Source organism: Balaenoptera acutorostrata, chromosome X, assembly GCF_949987535.1.
Source record: "Balaenoptera acutorostrata chromosome X, mBalAcu1.1, whole genome shotgun sequence".
NCBI lineage: Eukaryota > Metazoa > Chordata > Mammalia > Artiodactyla > Balaenopteridae > Balaenoptera > Balaenoptera acutorostrata.
The window spans coordinates 42,068,210-42,092,870 of NC_080085.1; the positions used below are offsets into that span (position 1 = coordinate 42,068,210).

The following is a 24,661-nucleotide window of genomic DNA, read 5'->3' on the forward strand; positions in this document are numbered from 1 at the left end:
TAAGGAATGTCTTTCCAGTTGTGTAAGTCTACCTTTGAGTCTTTCAGGAGTGTTTTAAACTTGTCCTCATATAAGTTTGCACACCCCTTGCTAAATTTATCCTGAAATATTTTATCTTTTTTGTTGCTACCTTAAATGGGGTTTTCTCTTCTATCTGGTTATTTGTGTATATGAAAACTACTGATCTCTGTACGTTGATTTTATATTCTGCTATGTTATTAAGTTATTTTATTGTTTGAAGTTGTTATTGGTTCTCTGGGGGATTTCCAGATATACTATCATATCATCTATTAATAGAGATATTTTTACATCCTCTTTACCCATTCTTGCATCTATAATTGCTTTGCCTAGTCTAACTGCATTGGTCTAATACCTCTAAGTATTGTACAATGTTGAAAAGGAATGGAGACAGTGGGCACCTTGCTTTGTTCCTGACCTTAGTGGAAATGCTTTCAATGTTGTCCTATTAAGTTGATAATAACTTTCGGATTGAGGTATACAAATTTGATTATGTTAAGAAGGCATGAGTTGATTTCTGTTTTTGAATGATTTTATCATAATGGGTGCTGAACTTTGTTAAAGGCTTTTAAAATATCTATGGAAATGATCATATGACTTTCTCCTCAGATCTGTTAATATGTTGTATTATATTAATACATTACCTATAACAAACCATCCTCGCATTCCAAGAAGGAAACTTACTTACACAGTTATGCTATCTTATTTTCTTAATTTAGTTCTGGATTTGTTTGCTAATATTTTATTTAGGATTTTTGCATTGATATTTATGATTGAAAATGGTCTATGCTTTTCTTTTTGTGTTATCAATGTTATAATTGCTTTAGAAAAATAATGTGGAAGTTTCTCTTCATTTTCTGTTCTTTGTAACAATTTAGGTGGCATTGGGATTAACTGGTCTGTAACAGTTTGGTAGAATTCCCCTGTGAAACCATCTGGGCCTGATGCTTTTTTAGGGGGTAGTTCCTTAATAACTTTATTTCTTTTATGGAAATTGGTCTGTTAAGCTCAAATGGGGTCGATTTTGGTAAACTGTGTTTCCCTAGAAAATTATCCATTTCCTGTAGGTTTAAAATTTTATCTGTGTATGCCTTTTTATATTTTAACTTTTGGAATCATGTTAACATATTACATTTAAATGCATAAAATTAAGTCAGTATAGATGGGGGGAAACCTAAAATTTAATATAAAGGGAAACAAATTATATTTGAAATAACATGAATAATATAACCATGTTGAATGACAAAATGAACTAAACCATGTAACATTTGAATACAGTACTTTGTATATCCTCATCTAAAGACATAAAAAGGGCAAACAAATCTCAAGCTATACCTTACTACAGTTGTTTTTCACAGTGGTAAGGGTGTTGAAACTCTAAAAATACTTTCTGTGTATTGTAGGATTGACCAAATGAGTAAATATATCGATGATGTTGGAAGCTAGGGCTCTCAATGTTAGAGAAGATAAATATAAATATAGAAAGAGGGAAGGCTAGGAGGAACCCTATGTTGTGTTGGATTAGAATTGAAAGTATCGGGGATCCTAGCTCAAAGAGAAGAAACTCCTCCCAATTCCCTGGTCCAACTGATTGCTGATCACGAGGATCCTGTGAGTTTCTGCCCAGAATGAAAAAAACAGTTTTCATCAGATACACCACACTAATACTGGTAGGAATGTTTCCCTCCTGCTGCTTCAGTGACTTGCTGATCTGCGCCCTTTCTCCTTCAGTGGAGCCAACCTGCACAGTGAGACAATGTGGTGAGGCACCTCCTGTGGATAAAAGGCATGTAAATCCAGACCCTTCTCCCTCCATTTTCCTGCGTGTGATCTTGAACCAGTCAAGGGCGCCCCTCTCTCCATGGCTTCTGTTCCTCTCAGGCTCAAATCCCCCCTTCTCCCAGAGATGCAGGAAGGAGGAAAGTGTGTGAAGTAAACTCTGAAGACGCCCCAGATGAAGTGACACAGCCAGGAAATTTCAGAGTAACAAAACTCTGGGGGAATTTCATGACATTGGAAACACAAAGGATCCAATGTGGAAGGCTGATCCAAACTTGGCAAGGAGGATGACAATTTACAAAGCATAGAAATAATGTTGGCTCCCTGCCATCAGGTATGCCATGAAAAGAAGGCAGTCATTGCTCACACTACTGTTCATAAGTTTATTATAAAGAAATAAAACAATTTAATTCTTAAAAAAGAAAAAGAGGGGCTTCCCTGGTGGCGCAGTGGTTGAGGGTCTGCCTGCCAATGCAGGGGACACGGGTTCGAGCCCTGGTCTGGGAGGATCCCACATGCCGCGGAGCGACGGGGCCCGTGAGCCACAATTACTGAGCCTGCGCATCTGGAGCCTGTGCTCCACAACAAGAGAGGCCACGATAGTGAGAGGCCCGCGCACCGCGATGAAGAGTGGCCCCCGCTTGCCGCAACGAGAGAAAGCCCTCGCGCAGAAACGAAGACCCAATGCAGCCATAAAAAAAAAAAAAAGGGCTTCCCTGGTGGCGCAGTGGTTGAGAATCTGCCTGCTAATGCAGGGGACACGGGTTCGAGCCCTGGTCTGGGAAGATCCCACATGCCACGGAGCAGCTGGGCCCGTGAGCCACAATTGCTGAGCCTGCGCGTCTGGAGCCTGTGCCCCGCGACGGGAGGGGCCGCGATAGAGAAAGGCCCGCGCACCGCGATGAAGAGCGGTCCCCGCACCGCGATGAAGAGTGGCCCCCGCTTGCCGCAACTGGAGAAAGCCCTCGCACGAACCGAAGACCCAACACAGCCAAAAATAAAATAAATAAATAAATAAATAAGAAAATCCTTTAAAAAAAATACAAAAAAAAAAGAAAAAGAAAAAGAAAGTATCAGGGGAATTCCCTGGCAGTTCAGTGGTTAGGACTTGGCACTTTCACTGCTGGGGGCCCAGGCTTGATCCCTGGTTGGGGAACTAAGATCTCACAAGCCGTATGGTATAGCCAAAAAAACCCAAAAAAAGTATCAGTATGAACACATTTCATATAATTTCATATATATGTATATATAAAATTTCATATGTATATATTTCATATATATATATAATGAAATTTCCTAAGCTCTGCACAACGAGAGGATCTAGAAGCAAGGACATTCCAGTAGCAATGAGTACATCTAGCTCCCAGATCCTGGCTTTGAAATACCATTATCCTAGGGTTGTGAAAGAATAAGATATGCCTGGAGGTGATGTTGGCAGAAATGCCAGAGTAAGGGCCTATAAAAATCCTCTCCTCCATAAAAGCAATGAGAATATTGGTAAAAATTGTCACAATCAACTTTATCAGAACTCTGGAAACTGACCAGAGGTTTACAATAATTCAGGAAGCATTTATTGAAGAAAAAGGCTGAATCTCACTAAGAACAGTAAGTTTTGTGGCATTTGAACTTTTCCTGTTCCCACTCTCTTCTTCCCACTTCCACAACAGATTTTAAAATCAATACCCTTGCAATTCTGATGAAAACACAGCAGGCTGGCTAGCAGCCAATGGAGGAAGCAGAACAGGGTAGGAGTTCCTCTAAAGCCCCATTCCCAGAAACTATCTTTATTTGACCTGTATGGCACTTCCCCAGAAAACTCCATTCACCAGACTTGTCTATTTGACCTGACTCAGAATTCACCTGGTGTGAACAGGTTTTCTTGGGGGTGCTTTTCAAAAATAATCAGCAGCAATTGTTTAACACAGCAGCTGTTTGAGGCAACGATTACAGTTAAGACAATCAACAAGCTGACCAAAACTTAACAGAAAAATCTGAGTAATAAGACGTTCATAGGAGGCTTTGAAAAGTTCTGACATATTCCTAGGAATCTAGAAAGCCATAAATATGCATAATGCTGTGTGCATGCCTAGGATCTCTGGCTGACCTTGAGGCTCTGCACAGGCAGGAAGTGAAGGCTAAGGCAAAGTTGTAAACAGCCTGCCTAAACATTGAAGGCATGCCCCAACGTGCCCTCAGAGCCCATCAGCAAAGGCTGGGAGACTTACTAGATCCAGGTGTTTAAAGAAATATCTGTCCAATCATTAGTTGACCACTAAGCTAATAAAGCAGAGACTTCAATGACCATATATGACAAAGAATATAGACTTTACAGAATTAGTTCAGGAAAGTCCCTAAAAAACCCCCCAAAGAACAACAAAAGCAAACCCTGGGGAGGAGGGGGAATCTGATTTCCAGAGTTGCCACATTACATTATTTAAGATATTCAGTTTTCAACTAAAATTTATAAGACATGCGAAGAAACAATAAAGTATGACCCAAACACAGAAAAATAAAGCAGTCAGTAGACACTGTCCCTGAGGAAGTCCAGATGTTGGAATTAATAGACTATAAATCAACTACTTGGAATATTTCCAAAGAACTAAAGGAAACCATGTCTAAAGAACCAAATGAAAGTATAAGAATGGTGTTCTAACAAATAGAAACTATCAGTAGAGATAAAAATTATAAAATAATAGAAATTCTGGAATTGAAAAACATAATAACTGAAATGAAAAATTCATTACAGGGGCTCAACAGTAGATTTGAGCTGGCAGAGGAAAGAATCAGCAAATTTGAAGATAGGTCGACTGAGATTATCCAATCTGAGGAGCAGAAAGAAAACAATAAACAAAATTACTGGAGCCTCAGAGGCCTGTAAAACACCACAAGCATGTCAACACACACATACTGGGAGTCCTAAAAGGAGAGAGAAAAGAGAAAAGTGAAATAAAGAATATTTGAAGGAATAATGGCTGAAAACCTCCCAAATCTGATGAAAAAGATTAATCTGTACATCAAAGAAGCTCATGAACTTCAAATAGGATAAACTCATAGAGATCTACATCTAGGTGCATCATAAGCAAACCTATAAAAGTGAAAGACAAAGAGAGAATCTTGAAAGTAGTAAGAGAGAAGTGACTTTTCACATACAAAGGATCCTCAGTAGGACTGACAGCTGATTTCTCATCAGAAACCTTGGAGGCCAGAAGGCAGTGGGACAACATATTCAAAGCACTGAAAGAAAAAGACTGTCAACTAAGAATTCTATATCTTTCAAAACTATATTTCAAAAATGAAGGAAAAGTTAAGACATTCACAGATAAGCAAAAACTTAGATAATTTGTCACTAGCACACTTCTCCTACAAGAAATACTAAGAGAGTCCTTCAGGCTGAAATGAAATGACACTAAACAGTAACTCACATTCACATGAAGAAATAAAGAGCACCTGTAAAGGTAACTACATAGATAAATATAAAAGACAGTGTGAATGCATTTTTTATTTGTAATGCTTTTTTCCTCCTATCTGATTTAAAAGATAACTGCATCAAGCAATAATTATAAGTCTATATTCATGGGCATATGATGTGTAAAGATGTAATTTGTATGACAATAATAGCACAAAGGCAGAGTGAGGGAATAAAGCTATAAAAAGGCAAAGTTTTTTTTAATACTATTGAAATTAAATTGGTTTTAATTAAAATGAGAGTGGTATAAATTAAAATGTTAATTGTAATCCCCAGGGAAACTACAAAGAAAATAATTTTTTAAAAAACATGGGAAAAGAAACAACAAGAGAATTAAAATGGCACACAGGAAAATATCTATTTAACACAAAAGTATGCATTAATGGAGGAATACAGGAACACAAAAGGCATAAGAAATATAGAAAACAAATAGCAAAATTACAAGCATAAATTCTACCTTATCAGAAATTACATTAAATGTAAATTAATTAAACACTCCAATTAAAAGGCAGAGATAGGCAAAATAGATGAAAAACATGACGTAATTATATGCTGTCTATAGGAGACACCCTTTAGATTCAAAGATACAAATAACTTGAAAGTAAATGAATGGAAAAAGATTTACCATGCAAATAGTAACCAAAAGAGAGCTGGAATGGCTATACTAACATCAGATAAAATAGACTTTAAAACAAAAATTGTTACTAGAGATAAAAAAGGACATTTTATACTGATAAAAGGGTCATTCCATCAAGAAGATATAACAATTATCAACATATATGCACCTAACAACAGAGCCCCAAATACATGAAACAAAAAAACAGGCAGAACTGAAGGGAAGAAATAGACAATTCAATAATAATTGTTGGGACTTCCCTGGGGCACAGTGGTTAAGAATATGCCTGCCAATACAGGGGACTCAGGTTCAATCCCTGGTCCAGGAAGATCCCACGTGCCACGGAGCAACTAAGCTCGTGCGCCACAACTACTGAGCCTGTGCTCTAGAGCCCGTGAGCCACAACTACTGAGTCCATGCACTGCAACTACTGAAGCCCGTGTGCCTAGAGCCTGTGTTCTGCAACAAGAGAAGCCACTGCAATGAGAAGCCCACGCACCACAATGAAGAGTAGCCCCCACTCGCTGCAACTAGAGAAAGCCCATGCACAGCAACAAAGACCCAATGCAGCCAAAAAATAAAAAAAGCAAAAGAACAATAATTGTTGGAGATTTCAATACTTCACTTTAAATAATGGATAAAACAACTAGACAGAGGATAAACAAGGGAAGAGAAGACCCAAACAACACTATAAACCAACTAGACCTAACAGACATCTATAGAACATTCCATCCTACAACAGCAGCATACATGTTCTTCTCAAGTGTACATAGAACATTCTCTAGGACAGACTATATGTTACACAAAACAAATCTCAATAATGTAAAAGAGCTGAAACATACAAAGTATGTTCTCTGACCACAACTGAATGAAATTAGAAACCAATAACAGAAGGAAATTTGGGAAATTCACAAATATGTGGAAAGTAAACAACACACTCCTAAATAACCAATGGGTCAAAGAAGAACTCACCATGAAAATTAGAAGATACTTTGAGATGAATGAAAATGAAGACAACATACAAAAATTGCTTATAGGGAAATTTTAGCCGTAAACGTCTACATTTAAAAAGAAGAAAGATATCAAATCAATAACCTAATCTTAAAAAAAAATAACCTAATCTTCTTAAGAAACTATACAAAAAACAAAAACAAACACCAGAGCAAGCAGAAAGAAAGAAGTAATAAAGATTAGAGTGGAAATAAATGAAGTTGAGACTAGAAAAACAATAGAGAAAATCAATGAAACCAAAAGTTGGTTCTTTGAGAAGATCAACAAAATAAGCAAACATTTAGACTAAGGTTTTATTTATTTATTTATTTATTTATTTATTTAAACTAAGATTTTAAAAAAGAGAAAACTAATTACTAAAATCAGGAATGAAAGAGACATAACTACTGACCTTAAAGAAATAAAAAGGATTATAAGAGAACACTATGAACAATTCTATGCCAACAAATTAGAAAACCTAGTTGAAATGGACAAATTTCTAGGAAGACACAAACTCCCAAAACTAATTCAAGAAGAAATGGAAAATCTGAATAGACCTACGATAAGTGAAGAGATTGAATTAGTATTTAAAAAAAAAAAAACTTCCTACAAAGAAATACCCAGGACCAGATGTCTTCACCAGTGAAGTATGCCAAACATTTAAAATAAAATTAACACTAGGGACTTTCCTGGAGGTCCAGTGGTTAAGACTCCATGCTTCCACTGCAGGGGACACGGGTTTGATCCCTGGTTGGGGAATTAAGATCCCACGTGTCGCACGGCACAGCAAAAAAATACAAAAATTTAAATATTAAAAATAAAATAAACACTAATCTTTCATTAACTCTTCCTACAAATAGAAGAGGAGGGAACACTGTCCATTTCATTCTATGAGGCTACTATTACCCTGATACCAAAACCAGACAAAGACATCATTAGAAAACTACAGATCAATATCCCTTATGATTATTGATACCATAATTTTCAACAAAATACTAACTGAATCCCATAGCATATAAAAAGGATTATATGTCAGACCAAGTGGGATCTGGCCCAAGAATGCAAGTGTGGCTCAATTTGCATGAAAATCAATATGGTAATACGCCATATTCATAGAATAAAGGACAAAAAGCCGTATCATATCAAAAAACATAGAAAAAGCATTTGACAGAGTCCAGCATCCTTCCATGATAAAAACACTTCAACAAATAAAGAATAGAAGGGAACTTCATCAACACTTAGGTAGCAGTTAATAAATGTCAGATGCACTGTTGTAACCACTTTATGTTCATTAAATAATTTAATTCTCACATTAACTCTATAAGGCAGGAACTATTATTACCCATATTTTACAGATGGGAAAACTGAGGCACAGAGCATTTAACTAACATTTCTTATGTTCGGAAGCTAATAAGTTGTGGAGTTAGGATTACAACACAGAAATTCTGACTACAGGGTCCATGTTCTTAACCATAGTCAGCTATACTATCTCTCAGTGAATGTAAAATAATAATAATGATAAACAAACTTGGTTTCCTAAGAACTAATGATTTGATCTTCATCTGTTAGTAAACTTAATTCATAGCACTGTTGACTTATATCAGTGACCATAATTTGTAATACTTGTAAGAATTTTTAATATTAGTACCAATGTTTATTTAAGTTGGTAAAGCTGGGTCAATACTGATATTTAATTGTAATTTAATTCATAAAACTGGTGATGATTATTTATATAAGTAAACATAATTTGTAACATTGTAAAAAACTTCTCAAATTAGTTATAAAACTTGATGGCATTGGTAATGGTGATTCAATTTCTTTTTTTTTTTCCAATTTCTATTTGTAACTAAAACCTGATTCATAACTGTGGTACTCATAACTTATACTAGTAAACATAACTTTAATGTTAGTAATTATTTATGATATCAATTGGATGTTAACCATATTAATAATGATTTCTGTTAGTAACTGTAGGATAGCTCAAAACATAGGTACTCATAATTTATATTAGTAATCTTAATTTGTAACATTGGCAGTAATTTGTAACAGTACTTTACAATGTTTGTACTAATAGTTTAATTTCTTTTAGTAATTATAACTTAATTCACAACATAGGTACTAATCACTTATATTGATGATCTTAATTTGTAACACTGTAATAAATTGTAATCTTAGTTGTAATATTTGATGATATTAGTAATGATAATACAATTTTTATTATTAAGTGTAATATAATTCAAAACAGGGACTTATAATTTATATTAGAGCACAATTTATAATATTGATAATAATTTGTAATAATAGTTATAATCTTCAATGGTACTAGTAATAATTATCAACTTCTATTAGGAACTATAATTTAATTCATAACATTGGTACTCACAATTTTTTATCAATAACAGTAATTTGTAATACTGGGTATAATTTATAATATTAGTGATTATATTTGTGGTAAAAGTAGCCGACAATCCAATTTTCTATTTGTATACAATCTAATTTTTAACACTGCTACTGATAATTTTTATTGGCAATCCTAATTTGAAACACTATTAACATTTCTATCAGGAGGAATATTTGGTAATGTTAGTAACAATGACTTGATTTGTATATGTAACATAATCTGATGTGCATCATTATTTTTTAAGTCTTTATTGAATTTGTTACAATATTGCTTCTGTTTTATGTTTTGGTATTTTGGCCGTGAGGCATGTGGGATCTTAGAATTATGCAACGCTTCATGAATTTGCGTGTCATCCTTGCGCAGGGGCCATGCTAGTCTTCTCTGAATCGTTCCAATTTTAGTACATGTGCTGCCGAAGTGAGCACCATAATCTGAATCATTACATTAATTCTGTTAATTTACATTAGAAATCAGTTTTTTAATACTGGTGAGAATAGATACTATAACAGGATCAATGATTTAATCACACTTGTAACAACATAAGTAAATTCCTGGTAGTAATAAACCCTATCACGAAGCAACGTCGCCCTCCATGTGCATGTGCCGGCTGCACTCTCTGATAGCATACCACTGGTAATACATCCATTGGCAATACTATTGCAATAGGCATGATGCCTTTCCTTCCAGCTCACTCCCTTTCCCCAGACTCACCATCTCTTTGTGATTGGGGTAGAAGGTCTGATCGATTAGAGGGAATTCCTCTGTCCCCAGTTTCTTGTGCAGTCGAACCATCTGAGCGAACTATGAGAGTCAGGAGAGACGGGTCAGCAAGTCCCTTTACCTGGAGGGAGTCTCCAAGCTGGGACTCCAAGCTTCCAAACTTCCTCCGTTCCCCCAGATCACAGTGGTTTCAAGCTCCTGCATGCATGTATGAGCTGTTCCCTCTGCCAGTAGCACCCTTCCTGTCACTTACCACCCAGGGCTTGTCACAGAAGTTGTAGACAGAATGCAAAGAGTTAACACTGGGGATTCCGGCATACTGCAGCCCAATGACCAAACTGCGGTAGTCTCCATTCCGTGCCATGCTGAAGGCATGCTGGCGGATCAGCACGAAGTCTGGTTTCAGAGACCTGGGGTGGCAAGGGTAGAGTGTAGATGGTCCTCCCAGAAGCTCCCCACCGCCTTTAGAATAAAGGTCAAGTTTTGAAATCTCCACAGCTCCTAGAAACTACACAGTGGTTTCTCACCTCAGCCACATACACAAGCTGTTCCCTCCACCACATGTGCCCTTCCTACCCTTTCCTCATCTGGTGGCCCTCTTAAGCCTTTCCTGCCTGCTCCTCTCCTCACCAAGGTGAGCTTGCAACTTGCCCGCTCAGCTCTCACAGCTCCCGGTCACAATCTCTCAGACTACTTCTGTCCACAAAGGATGCTGCCCAGAATAAATTCCAGCCTCAGAGCCTCTACATGGGCTATTCCCTCTGCCTGAAACGCTTCCTCTCTAGATTTCTACATGCACCACTCCTCCACCTCCTTCAGGCCTTTTCTCAAATGTCTCTCACACTACTGGTCTACCCCCAACCAAACAGCAGACCCTTCCCCAATCCCTTCACCAATCCCTATATCCCTTTGCTGATATTTTTTTCTTAGCACTTTGAATTTTCTTCTTTATTTGTTTATTGTGTGTATCCCACAGTAGAATGTAAGCTTCATGAGAGCAGAGGGATTTTTTGTCTTTTTTGGGGTCTGTTTTGTTCACTGCCAGGACCTCAGCATGTACAACAGCTCCTGGCACACAATAGATACTCAGTAAATATTTGTTGAATGTAAAATGCTGAGAGCAGCACCTGGCATGCAGTAGATGCTCAAGAAATGTTTGTTGAATCAATATTTGGTTGGCCAAAAAGTTCGTTTGGATTTTTCTGTAAGATGTTATGGAAGAACTCGAATGAACTTTTTGGCCAACCCAATAACTGAGAAGTTTGGCTTGTGGTCTTCTGGGATCCTTGGCTCTTCTCCAGAAGAGAAGCTATCTCCTTACATTCTGTGCCTAAGTTCTTTTTCTAAAAATTGGAATACAATTGGCATGCTATATGTCAATTATTGTATAAGTTTAAGGTGTATAACATGTTGATTTGATACATTTACATATTATAATATGATTGCCATTGTAGCATTAGTTAGTACCTCTACCATGTCACATAATTATTTCCTTTTTCATGGTGGGAATAATTAAGATCTGGTCTTTTAGCAGGTTTGCTGATTATGATACAATATTATTGTCTGTATCCACCGTACTGTGGATTAGATCTCTAGGATTTATTTATCTACCAGTTGCAAGTTTGTACTCTTAAACAACATCTCTCCTATTCTTCCACCCCACCCCCTAGCCTCTGGCAATCACCTTTCTACTCTCTGTCTCTATTAGTTTGGCTCTTTCAGATTCCACATATAAGTGATAGCATACAGTATTTCTCTTTCTCTGTCTGATTTATCTCACTTAGCATAATGTCCTCAAGATCCAACCATGTTGTCACAAATGGCAGGATTTCCTTCTTTCTCATGGCTGAATAACATCCCGTGTGTGTGTGTGTGTATGTGTGTGTGTGTGTATCACTTCTTTATCCATTCATCTGTTGATGGATACTTAGGTTGGCTATTGCAACGTGCCTAAGTTCTTGCTCACAGAAGGATGAGAGGGGAGGTGGGGACTCTCCCTCAGCTCTAAGGGAGCCCTTATGCTTCCCCCATAACACCAAGGTAACCTTTTTACACTCACCGCACAACCTTCACCCCATTCCGAAGAACTTCCATGTCCACAGAGAATCCACCATTGGCATGAGCCACGAGGTTGAGATCAGAGAATTCAGCCTGGGAAGGAAAAAAAATCAGGGATTCACTCACATCACACAAAAAAGACCACTCAGTTTGCAGTCTGGACAGTTGACCCCCATGTCCACCTGCCCGAACTAACCTGTTCTACTTTAATGTCAATTTCTCCATGGATCTTTTTCCCTTTGAAGTATTTCGCCCTGAAGAGGAAAAGCAGAGCACATCCGTCAATGCTCCAAATCTCAGGAAGACAAAACCCAGGCTGGTCCTTTGACCCCTTTGCCCCTCCAGTGCCACTAGAGAAACTATAATGTGATTTATAATTGTTGAAATACTTTGAAAAACCTAACAGTTCTTTGTGAACAATGAAGTCTGTTGTAATCCTTGTGGAGGTATGTAAATGTCAAAGGACATTGCAAACTATAAAACAAGTTCTTAAAACACAGAGAGCAGGCATTTCCCAAAGTATGGTCTGCTTGTCACACTGCTATCTGAAAAGCTTTGCAAAACAAGGAGTGCTTTGTAAAGTGTAACATACTTTGAAATTGCATGGAGGTTTATAAATGGCAAAGAACCTTAGGGGATATATATATACGGAGTGTGCCCAGGTATGCGTCAGCGCCTATGTCTGCTTGTGTGGCCTGAAGCATCTCTCTGCTTTCTAGCCCTTTCCCAAGGAAGAACACATTCACCATGTGTAGTTGTGCACTGAGAGGGACACAGCAGCCATGAGTGGGCAGCTGCATTAGAAAAGGAGGAGCAGATTGAGGGGTGCAGGCCGGTGGGGGTTCTATAGAAGCCAGAGTCAGCCATGATGAGGGTGGGGAGGAATGCAGCTGAGGATGAGGGGAAGCCACAGGAGGGGAGAGGCGTAGGAACAGCAGTAGACACATCACGAACTGCTAAGTCACTGTCCCTGGGCCCATTCCCAGATGGGCTTCTCCCCCAGGCCCAGGATTCCTTCCTGACAGGCTTCTCCACAGACAGAAGCTCATCCCCAATCAGGTTTCCCGTAGAAGAAGGCTGAGGGGAGGAGCCACTCCTGGGATTGCCTACATGCACACAGTCAGGGTCTGTGATATACACAGCACAACCAGCCCTAGTGATTTCACTGACATACCCCTAAGACCCCAAGCACAGCTATTTTCTCCTCTCTCTCCCTCTTCCCTCCTACCCCCTACTCCATCACTGACACTGTCCCCTCACAGATGTTGGAAGAGAATCTCTTAGACCTGTGCATTTTTCATTTAGAAAATGATGATGATCACATGATATCACTTATATGTGGAATCTAAAAAAATGGTACAAATGAACTTATGTACAAAACAGAAATAGAATCACAGATGTAGAAAACAAACTTATGGTTACCAGGGGGAAAGGGGGGGGGAGGGATAAATTGGGAATTTGGGATTGACATATACATGCTACTATATATAAAATAGATAACTAGTAAGGACCTACTGTATAGCACAAGGAACTCTACTCAGTACTCTGTAATGACCTATATGGGACAAGAATCTAAAAAAGAGTGGATATATGTATAACTGATTCACTTTGCTGTACACCTGAAACTAACACAACATTATAAATCAACTATACTCCAATAAAAAATTTAAAAAAATAAAAATAAAAAAATTAGATGAATGGAAAAATAAATAAATAAATAAATGAAAATGATGAGCATAGACTATCTCACTTTTTTTAAAAAACCTTTTTGACCATAAATGTAGTAGATACTGTGGTGTTCTGCTCAGATCTCCTCTGCAGGGCCAATGCACCCTGAATATCAGCTGTTGAAAGATCACAGCTGTGTCCCCTTGGGAACTGTCTTCTGTCACAGGGAACTTCCTTGGCCAAGGTTATACTTGCTTCTGGCAGCCCATGGCTGATATCTGGTCTATGAGTGAGTACAAAGGCCAGCCTCTTTGCCTCAATATAGGCTGACTCTGAAGGACCATCCTAGCTCTAGAGCTCCCCCTTAGGATCAGCTGAGGCCTTGGATGCTACCGCATTGTGGACCCACTTCTCCCTCTGCTCAACCTTGCCCTCCTTACAGGTGCTGATTCCAAAGGCACACCCCAGTAAGCCTGTGCATGCAATTCTCTGCCTCAAAATCTGTTTTCAGAGACCCCAACCTAAAACAGTGGGCCAGAGAAGTCAAACTACAAAGAAGACTCTACTGCCTTTCTGGAGCTGGGCCACCCAGCAGCCAGCAGGCAATAAGGAAGCATCATTTGTGGGGGTGGACCACAATAGTCCCTGACGTGCTGTAGCAACACAAAGCGCCCTGTGACATGTCTGGGCTGTGGTGCAAGCAGGATGCCACTTGAACCATATGATCTGGCAAACCCTATGATACTGGAGATGTCTGTAGTGAGAAAAGATGCAGTGTGGAGTTGATTCTCCTGAGTGGGAGAATTATAGTGCAGGCCCATGGGGTTTTGAAGCAGCAGGAACTTTAACTGATGGTGGACTGTAATGAGATACTAGTGGAAGGGAATGCACTAGCTGGTGAAATATTCCTGGTACTAGGGAGGTGTGAGGGAAATGGTAACCAGACTTGGATGACTATTCGCTAAACACCATTGATCAGCTGAAGAAAGATATGACATGCTCAGGGTGAATAATCACCAATTCAAAGCAAACTGTAAAAGGCAGAAGACCTCCTTGGCTGTATTTAAGGAAACCCCAATCTTCTGCAACCAGAGGGCAGACAGAGGAGAAGATCAGACTTAGGACCTAACTGTAAGTGTAGCAGAACTTCAGAGAAGGTTGAATTCTCAGGCCCAGTACATCTCCTATGCCATGCTCAGGGCTCTAAAAGGACAGGAGTGGAACCCTGAGATTGTGATGGGGATATCTGGAAAGATGCATGTAACACCTTGAACTTACAGATTCACCTGAACCCACTGGGTCTGCTGGAGTAGCCCATTCCTTGTTAGAATACAGACCTTCCCTGTGCTTGAAAATAATGCAGAGGCCTCGAACGAAGCATGTGTCTTATAAAACAATTCTTACCCCTTTCAGAATCAACTTCCCTTCCCCTCTTGGCAACCATCAATAACCAGGGTCAAATCCTAGCACAACCTGACTGGAGAGGTTCTAAGCTTGCAAAGGAAGGAAAGGAATGATATACAGAAGCTGAAGAATCTGACTAACATGTATCAGCAGGAGCTGGGAAAGCATGCCTGAGACTGGATGCTGAGGACAATGGACCAAGGGAGTGAAGCATGAACTTGGAGCACTCTCCCAGGACACAGAACTTAAAACCACGGCAAGGACTCTAGGAAATGTTGCTGATACAATTTTGGATGACTTGTGGAAGCTTGGAAAAAACAGTGGCCCACACCAAGTGAAGCAGAAATACCAGACTTCCATGGCAGATTGTGGAGGAAAGGATCAAAGGGCTCAGAGAAGCAAATGTATTAGAGGAGATACACTACTTAAGTCTGGAAAACCAACCAGCTGACTATATTCTATGGGAGGGCCCAGAGGATATACCCGACTTACAAAATGATGAATATGTTGGTGAGAGTGGCACCAGCCATGTTGAGAAGCACAGTGGACATAAGGTCATAAATGAAGTCCTGGCCCAGGTCCTGCTCACAGTGGGTACGTTGGGTCCACAGGTCCACCTAGTGGTCACTTCCCCAGCTCACAAATACATAATTGGAATGGACATATCTGTAGTTTTCAGAACCCCTACATGAGTTCCTTGGCCTGCCGGGGCAGAGCTATGGTAGTGGGGAAGTTCAAATGCATGCCTCGGAAATTATACCCCCCTCCCCTGATCGAAACTGTAAATCAAAGACAATATTGTATCTATCCTAGGGGTGATGGTGGAAATTAGTGCTCCTCTGAAAGAGCTAAAGGACGCAGGGGTGTCAGTCCCATCGTATCTCCACTGAATTAACCAGTTTGGGCCCTGAGGAGGCTGGATGGATCCTAAAGAATGTAGACTACTGCGAGCTCAACCAAGTGGTAGCCTTGATTGAAGCTGCTGTACTGGTCATGCTCTCATTGCTGGAGCAAATTAAAGGATCTCAGGTACGGCAGGTGGGCACTGATTTAGTGAATGACTTCTTTTCTATTCTGATCAGAAGAGAGGATCAGAGACATTTCACACTCACATGAGACTGACCACAATATACATTGATGGTCTTGCCATAGGGCTATGTTATCTTCCTCACCCTATGTCATCATATAGTCCAAGAGGACATGGACCATCTGTACATCCCAGAGAATATCACACTGGACTACTATATCGATTACATCATATTGATTGGCCAAGATGAGCAAGAGATGGTTAGCACATTGCCTTGATAAGACACATGCACTCCAGAGGGTGGGAGATAAACCCTGAAAAGACTCAGGGTCCTGCCCATTAGTGCGATTTTTAGGGATTCAGTGGGCCAAGGTATGCCAGGACAGCCCCTCCAAATAATCGCGCAGAGCATTGCATCTTGCACCTTCCACCATGAGGAAGGCCTCTTCAGGTTCAGGTGAGAGGTCTCTTTAGGTTCTGGAGGCAGCATATTCCACACCTGGAAATACTGTTCCGATCCATATTTCAGGTGACACATAAGGCTGCCAGTCCTGAGCAGGTCCAGGCCGTGGTGTGAGCAGTCCTGCCACTCAGGTCATATGATCTGGCAGATCCTACGATACTGGATAGTGGGGAAAATGCAGTGTGCAGCTTACGGGATGCCTGAGTGGGAGGCCTCTGGGGTTCTGGAGCAAGGCCATGCCATCTGCAGCAGAGAATTACACAGTTTTTGAGAAACAAATCCTGGTGCAGTACTGGGCCCCGAGAGAGACAGAATGCTTGACCGTGGGGTACCAAGGGACCACGTATCCTGGTGCCTATTATGAGCTGGGTCCTGCCAGGCCCCCAAGTAATGAAGTCAGATGGGCCCAGGAGCCAGGATCGACCCCAGGCAGGACCATGCAAGCTGCCTGAGCAAGTAACCCGGATGCCCGTGTCATCCACACTGTGTGTTAGTGCCTCCCTCAGCTCACTAAGGGAACACCTTACAACCAGCAGATGAAGGAAGAAAAAGCCTAAGCTGGGTTCACAAATGAGTTGGCTTGGTACGTGGGTGGAAGCCAAAAATGGACAATGACGATGCTATAGCCCCACTCAGAGTGGTCTTGAAAAACAGTGGCAAAGCTCCCAATGGGCAGAGCTTTGGGCTGTGCACCTGGTCATCTATTTTGTGGGGAAAGAGAAGTGACCCAAGATTCGAATACATATTCACTGATGGGCAGTGGTAAATGGCTTGGCTGATTAGACAGAGGCCTTGAATGAACAATATTGGAAGATCAGGAAAAGGAGGTCTGGGACACCGAAATGTGGGTGGACATACGGGAGTGGAGATGAAACGGAGTGAGGAGTGAAGATATTTGTACTGTGTGTTTACACCCATCAGATAGCATCCACCCTGGAAGTGGCACTAAGCAACCAGGTAGACAGAATGACTCAGCCAAATGATGTCAGCCAGCTTCTAGAATCAGCCAGTGCTGGCAGATGGGCACACGTATGAAGTGGCAAGGGTAACAGAGATAGAGGCAGCATGTGAGGCCTACGGCATTATTGCTGAATGTCCAACCTGCCAGCACCAGAGACCAATATTGAGTCCCTGACACAGCACCATCCCTCAAGAAGACCAACCGGCCACTCCATGGCGAACTGACTACACTGGGCTCCTTCCACTCTGGAAAGAGTAATGACTGATTTTGACTGGAATATTCTATATATGGGTTTGTCTTTCCTGACTACAGGACCTTAGCCAGCAACCCTGTCCAAGGGCTTACATAATATTTGATCCACCAGTATAGGATCCCACATAACATTGCATCAAACTGAAGGACACACTTTACAGCAAAGGAGGTGCAAAAGTAAGCCCACGACCATGGAATCAACTGATGACATTATATACCGCGCCACCCAGAAGCTGCTGGCCTGATAGAGTGATAGAACAACCTGGTGTAGCCGCAGCTAAGACCTAAGCTTGGAGGTGATACCGTGCAGGAATGGGATACCATCCTCCAAAACACAGGGTACACGCTAAATCTGTTGTTTGTGCTGTGCTCTTTAGAGGTAGAATACACCTGTCTGGAGACTCGGAGGTGAAAGTAGGAGTGGCCCGGCTTACCATCAATCCCAGTGATCCACTTTTGGAATGTGTGCTTCCTGTTCCCTCAGGGTTCTGCAAGGTTAGAGGTCCTGGTTTTCCAAGGGGGAACACTGCTACCAGGGGACACAGCAAGAATCCCATTACCTTCTAAGCTTTGACTGCTACCTGGACGCTTCAGGTTTCTCATGCCAACGGAAAGGAAGACGAGTCACTGTCTTGGCAGGGGCACGTGACCCTAATCATCAGGAGGAGATAGGGTTGCTGTTACACAGTGGGGGCAGGGAGGAATATGTTTGGCCCCCAGGCGATCTGCTTGGGCATCCGTCGGTACTCCTTGCTTAACATTGATGGCAAATGGACGAGTACAGCAGCCACAGCCTGAGGGGATGGGGACCAGGAGCTCAGGGATCCCTCAAGGATGAGGGAATGGATCACTCACCAGGTAAGCCACTGAGACCAAGGGGGGTGCTAGCCGAGGGTGAGGGGAATCTAGAATGTGAGGGAGAGGAAGGAAACAATGCATCATTTACTTATGCCACATTTATCAACTATGGCAGTGGAGGCTGTAGTTTGTCCAACTAACTGTGCTCTTTCAAGTGTCCCCCAGAAAACAAGATCAATTAGAATCCTGGAGACGCTGTTCCCAGATGGGGTGAACTTACTTCTAAAAAGCAAGTGAATCTGAGCAGCCCAGGGGGTAGGCTGTGCGCTCCATCCAGATCTTCACACTCCTCCTTCTTGTCACATCTGTCCCCCAGCTTCTGGGAACACCTGCTGCTGAAGGCTCACAGTGCTGTCCGTCACTGGGAACTGCCCCCTGAAGCAGGGACTCACCTTCCGCAAGATTATGCCTCCTCCCAGAGGGCAGCCTGCAGCCAGTGACTGACTGATGCAGGACTACAAAAGCCTGGCCACCCCATCTCAACTGGGACAACTCTGAAGGGTCATCCCAGCTCCAGAGCTCCCCAGATGATCGGCTGGGACAACTGTTGTGAAGCATCACAGCTCAGCCTTTCCTTCTGCCAAATCCTGCTTCCCCCACTCCTCCCCTGCAACACGTGTTATTCCCAAGAGCTCTCTCCGATCAATCTGCACACAAATCTCAGAGTCTCAGGGTCTGCTTCCAGGAAAGTCTAAGAAAAGAAGCCACAAGAAGAAATATATAACCCACTATATACAAATTTACATAATAACCCATCCTATATATGTAATATATATTATATAAGACATATAATGTTGTACAGAAAATTTAATATAGGATGTCTTATATAACATATTACATATTATATATTATGTGTTACAGTATCTAGAATGTGTATAAATATGCATATATTAGAATGAAAGTTTCAGTAAATAATTACCTTTAGTATTTGCAATGGAGTCTGATATTTCCTATTCTATTTTATTCCATTTCATGAAGAAAAACATACACATATATATGTATTATATACTATAAACTCATTATATAACAAATGTATTAGAGAATAGACATAATATATATGGTATACATTATTGATTACATTTCTTGTTGGAGTGACAGTTTCACTAAATAATAATTCCACTTACTATGTGCAATATACTCTGTTACTATTTTTATGTATCAATATGATCATGTATCACAGTTCTACTTTCATTTCATGAAGAGAATGAAATGCTGGTCACAAGCCAAGAGGTGACCCAGAGCCGAAAAAACACTGGACTAAATTATCTGTAGAAAGAGGTGACGAGTCTCAACTCTGAGTCTGCAACTTTAAACCACACAGGGCTCAAGACCCAGGAAGGAATGAGAGTGGTGAGGTTTGGTGGGAAAGGCATCAGACTGTGCTTAGGTGTACAATCCATTACAGAGTTTGCACAACTCCTCCTTTATTCCAGGCTGAAACCCCTAAGCTTGCGTGCTTCTGAATGTCTGCAAGTTGGTGATGCAGAGGTCTCTATTCCTCACACTGAACCTGGTGTACACAGGCTCTCTCCCTTTGCCCATCCCACCCCACCTACAGCAGACACTAAAGAAATGGTTGCTAGGTTGATTGGAAGAGAAGACTGGAGTGGCTGCTGGGATAAAGGAGGGCTTTTGGGATACAGAAGTGGAAGGGAAGAATTGTTCACAGAATTCAGCAGATGCTCAATAAATGCTCGCTAGACAAGTTCGAAGAAAAAAGTGGAAAACACTGGAGTTGTGATTATGGAAAGGGGAAGGGTCTTGTCAGTAGTCAGTAGATAATTAATAAATGCTTGATGGAACGAGGGAAAAGGCAGCAAAGGACCTGCCTGGAGGGTCGAAGTGAAGGAGGGAAGTCTAAAGGAGGGTGGTTACCGGTATACAGCAGGGGCTTCATTAAGGTTTGTTGACTTCAATGGAGCAAATTTAGCCAGGAAGATGGCATCTGTGTGAGTGGGTGTTAGTGAAGGAATTACAACACGTGTTCAATAAATGCTTTATGGATTGAGGGAGAAGAGAGTGGAGGAGTCTGCTGCAGGGATGGGAATGTCGTTGTTTGAACAGGACACAGTAAAAGAGTGATAAATGCTTTTTGGATTAATTGGGGGAAAAGGGCAGTTGGGAAGATGGCTGCTATGTGGGGGAGGGAACCTAGCCAGAAAACAGTAGGTACACATCATGAGCTTTCGATTGTGTCGTGTGAAAGGCAGGATGGAGATTGTCGAAGGGGGAGTTAGGGCTACAGGAGGGGGAGAAGAGGCGCTGAATATGGGGTTCTCAGTAGTATACAGTAAGTGTTCATTAAAAGATTGTTGGGGCTGAGTGGAGGAGAAAGTATGGAGAATACAGCTGGTGGTTGGGATTAGAAGGAAAGGGAACTGAGGAGGGTTCATCCTAGTATATAGTAGTGCTTAATAAATGCCTCCCATACTCTTACACATGGAAAGTATGCAATAAATATCTGTAGAATGAATAAATAGAGAGAGCTCTGAATAGAGACAAAGGCTTCTGGGTAAGGGTTCCTGGGGAGAGGGGTGACTAACCAGTAAAGAACTGGTACTCAATAAATTCAGGCTGAAAGAGACCCCTGGAGAGAGAGCTCCTGAGACAAGGGCAGGAACTTCCAAGCTTGGCAAGAGGAAGTTGAGAATGGCTCTTATATAGTAGGTGCTCAGTAAGTGTTTACTGGCTTAAATAGAAAAAAGGCCCTTTGGGGTATAGACTTAAGATTGGGAGAGGGAATCCTAGCGATACTGAAGGGAGTGGGAAAAGGGTAACCCTTCTAAATTTGGTTCTAGATTTATTGAAGGAAAGGACCCTGGGGAGAGGCTTTATGATTGGCACAGGTTATCCTAGGAGTAAAGAAGGGGAATCTGCTTCCTACGCACGACAGGTACTGCATACGTGCTCACTGGGCCCACTGGAAGAAAGGCACTTTGGGGAGGAGGTGTGACTATAGAACACACAGAAGGCACTCCATCAATGCTCACAGGAGCTATTAGAGGAAAAGGCCTTCGGGGGAAGGTGATTTAGAATCGAGCACCCGGCAGACAATGGCTAAATGCTCACTGGATCCATTAAAAGAAAAGGTCTTTGGGGAAGGGGGGTGGCTAGAGATGGGCATATCGTCACTGGATCCATTGGAGGAAAAGTCTTTGGGGGAAGGGGAACGGGGATACAGTAACTTGATTTATGTAAGCTTGATTCTCCATTCTTGGGAGGAAAGGCTTTTATGGAGAAGGCACAGAATCAGGCACACAGTGGGTGCGCCACAAATGCTCCAGGAGTGAGTTTTTTAAAAGGTCTTTGGAAAGAAAGATTGAAACGGTGCACGCAGTAAGTGCAGATATATGATCACTATTAATTGGAGGCAAAGGCCTTTATGGAGAAGGTCTAAGATTGGGTCATGCAGATGGTGCTCAATATATACAGACTGAAGCCACTGGAGGAAAAGGTATTGGGAAAAGGGTCTGGGGTGAGGTAAACAGCGAGCACTCAATAAATGCTTGCTGAATACACTGAAGGAAAGAGCCTTTAGAGAAGGCTCACACCTTTAGATCAGGCAGTTGATAAATGCTAAGTGGGTCCACCAAAGGAAAGGTCTTTGAAGAAGTAGCTTGAGAATAGGGGTTAAGGGAGGCACTCAAATGAATGCTTTCTAGATCCGTTGTAGGAAAAGGATTTGGAGCAGAGAGCCTGAAGATGAGCCCCACACAGAAGGCTCAAAAATGCTCATAGAACTCATTTGAGGAAAATATGTTTGAGGAAGGGGCTTGGGGGTGGGGCATACACCAGGCACTTAATAAATGCTTCCTAGATCCTTTGGAGAAATAGGCTCTTAGAGAGGGGGACTGAGTTGGGGCACAAAGAAGGCATTCAATAAAGGCTCACAGGATCCATTAAAGGCAACGCTTTGGGCGAGAATCTGGGATGGGATACATAGCAGGCACTCAATCAATGTTTAGTGAATAGTTTAAAAGGTTTTTGAGGTGAGGGCTGGGGTGGGGGCACATAGCGCACTCTGGATACATGCTCACAAGATCAGAGAAGGCCTTAGGGCAAGGACCGAGGGGGACAAGACACATATCAAGCTCTCAACGAATGTTCACAAAATTCACGTAAGCCAAAGGCCTTGAGGAAGGGCTCCCACTGAGGCACACTCCAGGCACTTGATAAATGCTCACAAGATCCATTAGAGGACAAGACCTTTGGGGCACGGGTTGGGGGTGCAGAGCACACAGGCTCTTGATTGCTCGCAGGATATACTGAAGTCAAGGCTTTTGGGAAGGAGGCACACAGCAGGCGCCTGATAACTGCTCCCCGTATGGATCTAGAAGGTCTGGGTAGGGGCAAGGAGGAGGCAAGGGCGGGGCACACAGGAAGCGCTCCGCATAATAATTTAAAGGAAAAGGGTTTGGGCGAGGGGGCCAGGCACAGGGCACACAAGCGGCGCTCGATAATTGCTCATGATGGAACGATCTGGGGACCCAGAACCGCGGGGGGACGTCCGCAGCAGTGGCTTACCAGTCGGTGTGGGGCTCGTCGATTACCAGCAGCACCCTGGCGGCGGCGCCCCCACGGCCTGCGCCCCCAGAGCCGCCGCCCACTTGCTCGCTGAAGGTGGCGGCCGCGGCCGCCGTGGTCTGCTTGACCGCATTGGACAGCGACGAGAAGAAGCCACCGCCCCCCGAGGACCCGGGGCTAGGGGCAGCCGGAGAGGCCACGGGGGCTGCCGATGAGGCCCTCTCAGCAGTGGCGGTCGCAGGACCGGGCGTGGCTCCCGGGCTGGGGGCAGCGGGCGGCGGCGGGGGCGGCTGCGGGCGCTGCAGGTCTGTCATGTACCCATTTGGCAGATTGGCCATGAAGTTGCTGTCCGACAGGCGGCGCCGCAGGTAGTTCATGGCTGCGACGCGGGGCAGGGCGTCCTAGGAGCAGTCTGGTCAGGACCGCGGGGGCGGACCGCGCGGGGCCCAGGAGCACAGCTGTGCTCTCAGGCACGACGCGACTCTTCCGCTGCCCGCTGCAGACTGAGGCAGCGCTGAGTCGCCGCCGCCGCCGCAGCGCGGATGGTCGCGCCCGTGACCCCCTCTTTCGCGCCCCGCGTGGTGCAGTCCGGCTGGGCCGGTGGCGGCGCGGACGCGACCAAGGCGACTGGGAAGGGGAGTTTGCGGAGGAGCGGCGAGTGACGTCAGCGCGCCTTCAGGGCTGGGGTGGCGGTGGCGCGCGCCGGCAGGCGGGGGCGAAGGCACTGTCCGCGGTGCTGAAGGCGTCATTGCGCAAGCGCCACGCCGCATCCTCTCTCCCCTCCCCCGCCTCCGATTGGGGATGCGCAATTTGGGGAGTGGGGGCGGGGCGGGGCGGGTGTTTGTCCTGAGGGTCCGGGTGGGTGCGTCAGGCAAGCCCCCCACCCCGCCTCATCCTGGTCTTCACACGCACTCGCACTCACGCGCAGGACCCTCCGCAGATACTCGGTTTCCAGTGTTGATATTCACCACAGGAGGCATTTGGGGGGATGGGAACACCCGGAGACTCAAAAGTAGTGAAATAACCCCCTCACGGCGAGGGCTGGGGGTCACACGCAGTACTCCGCGAGATCAGTTTCCCACGTCCACATAGGCTCAGCTAGGCAGAGAGATGGATGCGGGGGTGGCGTAGACAGCATCAGACAGGGGGAGGTGGACACTTGTGGGGAGTACATACCCTTGCGCTGGGGGGGGGGGCTGGAGGCACACAGGGAATGCCACGTATGTGGAGAAATATAGACACACACACAAGTAAGGAAACATACGGAGGCATGTGCAGAGAGAGAACACACCGATCTAGGTATCTATACAGACACACATAAGCCCAGGGTAACACTCATGGGCATGCATGCATACATGCACGCAAATACGCCTACACACGCACACAGGCACCACTCGGACACACGGAGACCCAGGGAAACTCACATGAGCATGCACACCCAGACAAAACACACCCA

General features: G+C 43.1%; 1 protein-coding gene and 1 non-coding gene across 3 annotated transcripts in view; both read right to left on the reverse strand.

Annotated features, from left to right (window-relative positions):
• The window catches only part of SYN1 (synapsin I), a 46,365-nt gene extending 22,647 nt beyond the window's left edge, over positions 1-23,718 (reverse strand). For both annotated transcript variants that reach the window (XM_057537833.1, XM_057537832.1), the window contains exons 1-5: positions 23,206-23,718; positions 12,245-12,302; positions 12,050-12,141; positions 10,244-10,400; positions 9,982-10,071 (exon numbers count right to left, since the gene is read on the reverse strand). In XM_057537833.1, coding sequence (XP_057393816.1) covers positions 9,982-10,071; positions 10,244-10,400; positions 12,050-12,141; positions 12,245-12,302; positions 23,206-23,582 — 774 coding nt within the window. In that variant the 5' untranslated portion in view covers positions 23,583-23,718. The remainder of the gene's footprint in view (positions 1-9,981; positions 10,072-10,243; positions 10,401-12,049; positions 12,142-12,244; positions 12,303-23,205) is intronic.
• LOC114237720 (U6 spliceosomal RNA) lies at positions 9,589-9,695 on the reverse strand. Its single transcript, XR_003623231.1, has one exon. It is a non-coding gene; the product is annotated as a U6 spliceosomal RNA (small nuclear RNA).
• Positions 23,719-24,661: the final 943 nt, after the last annotated feature.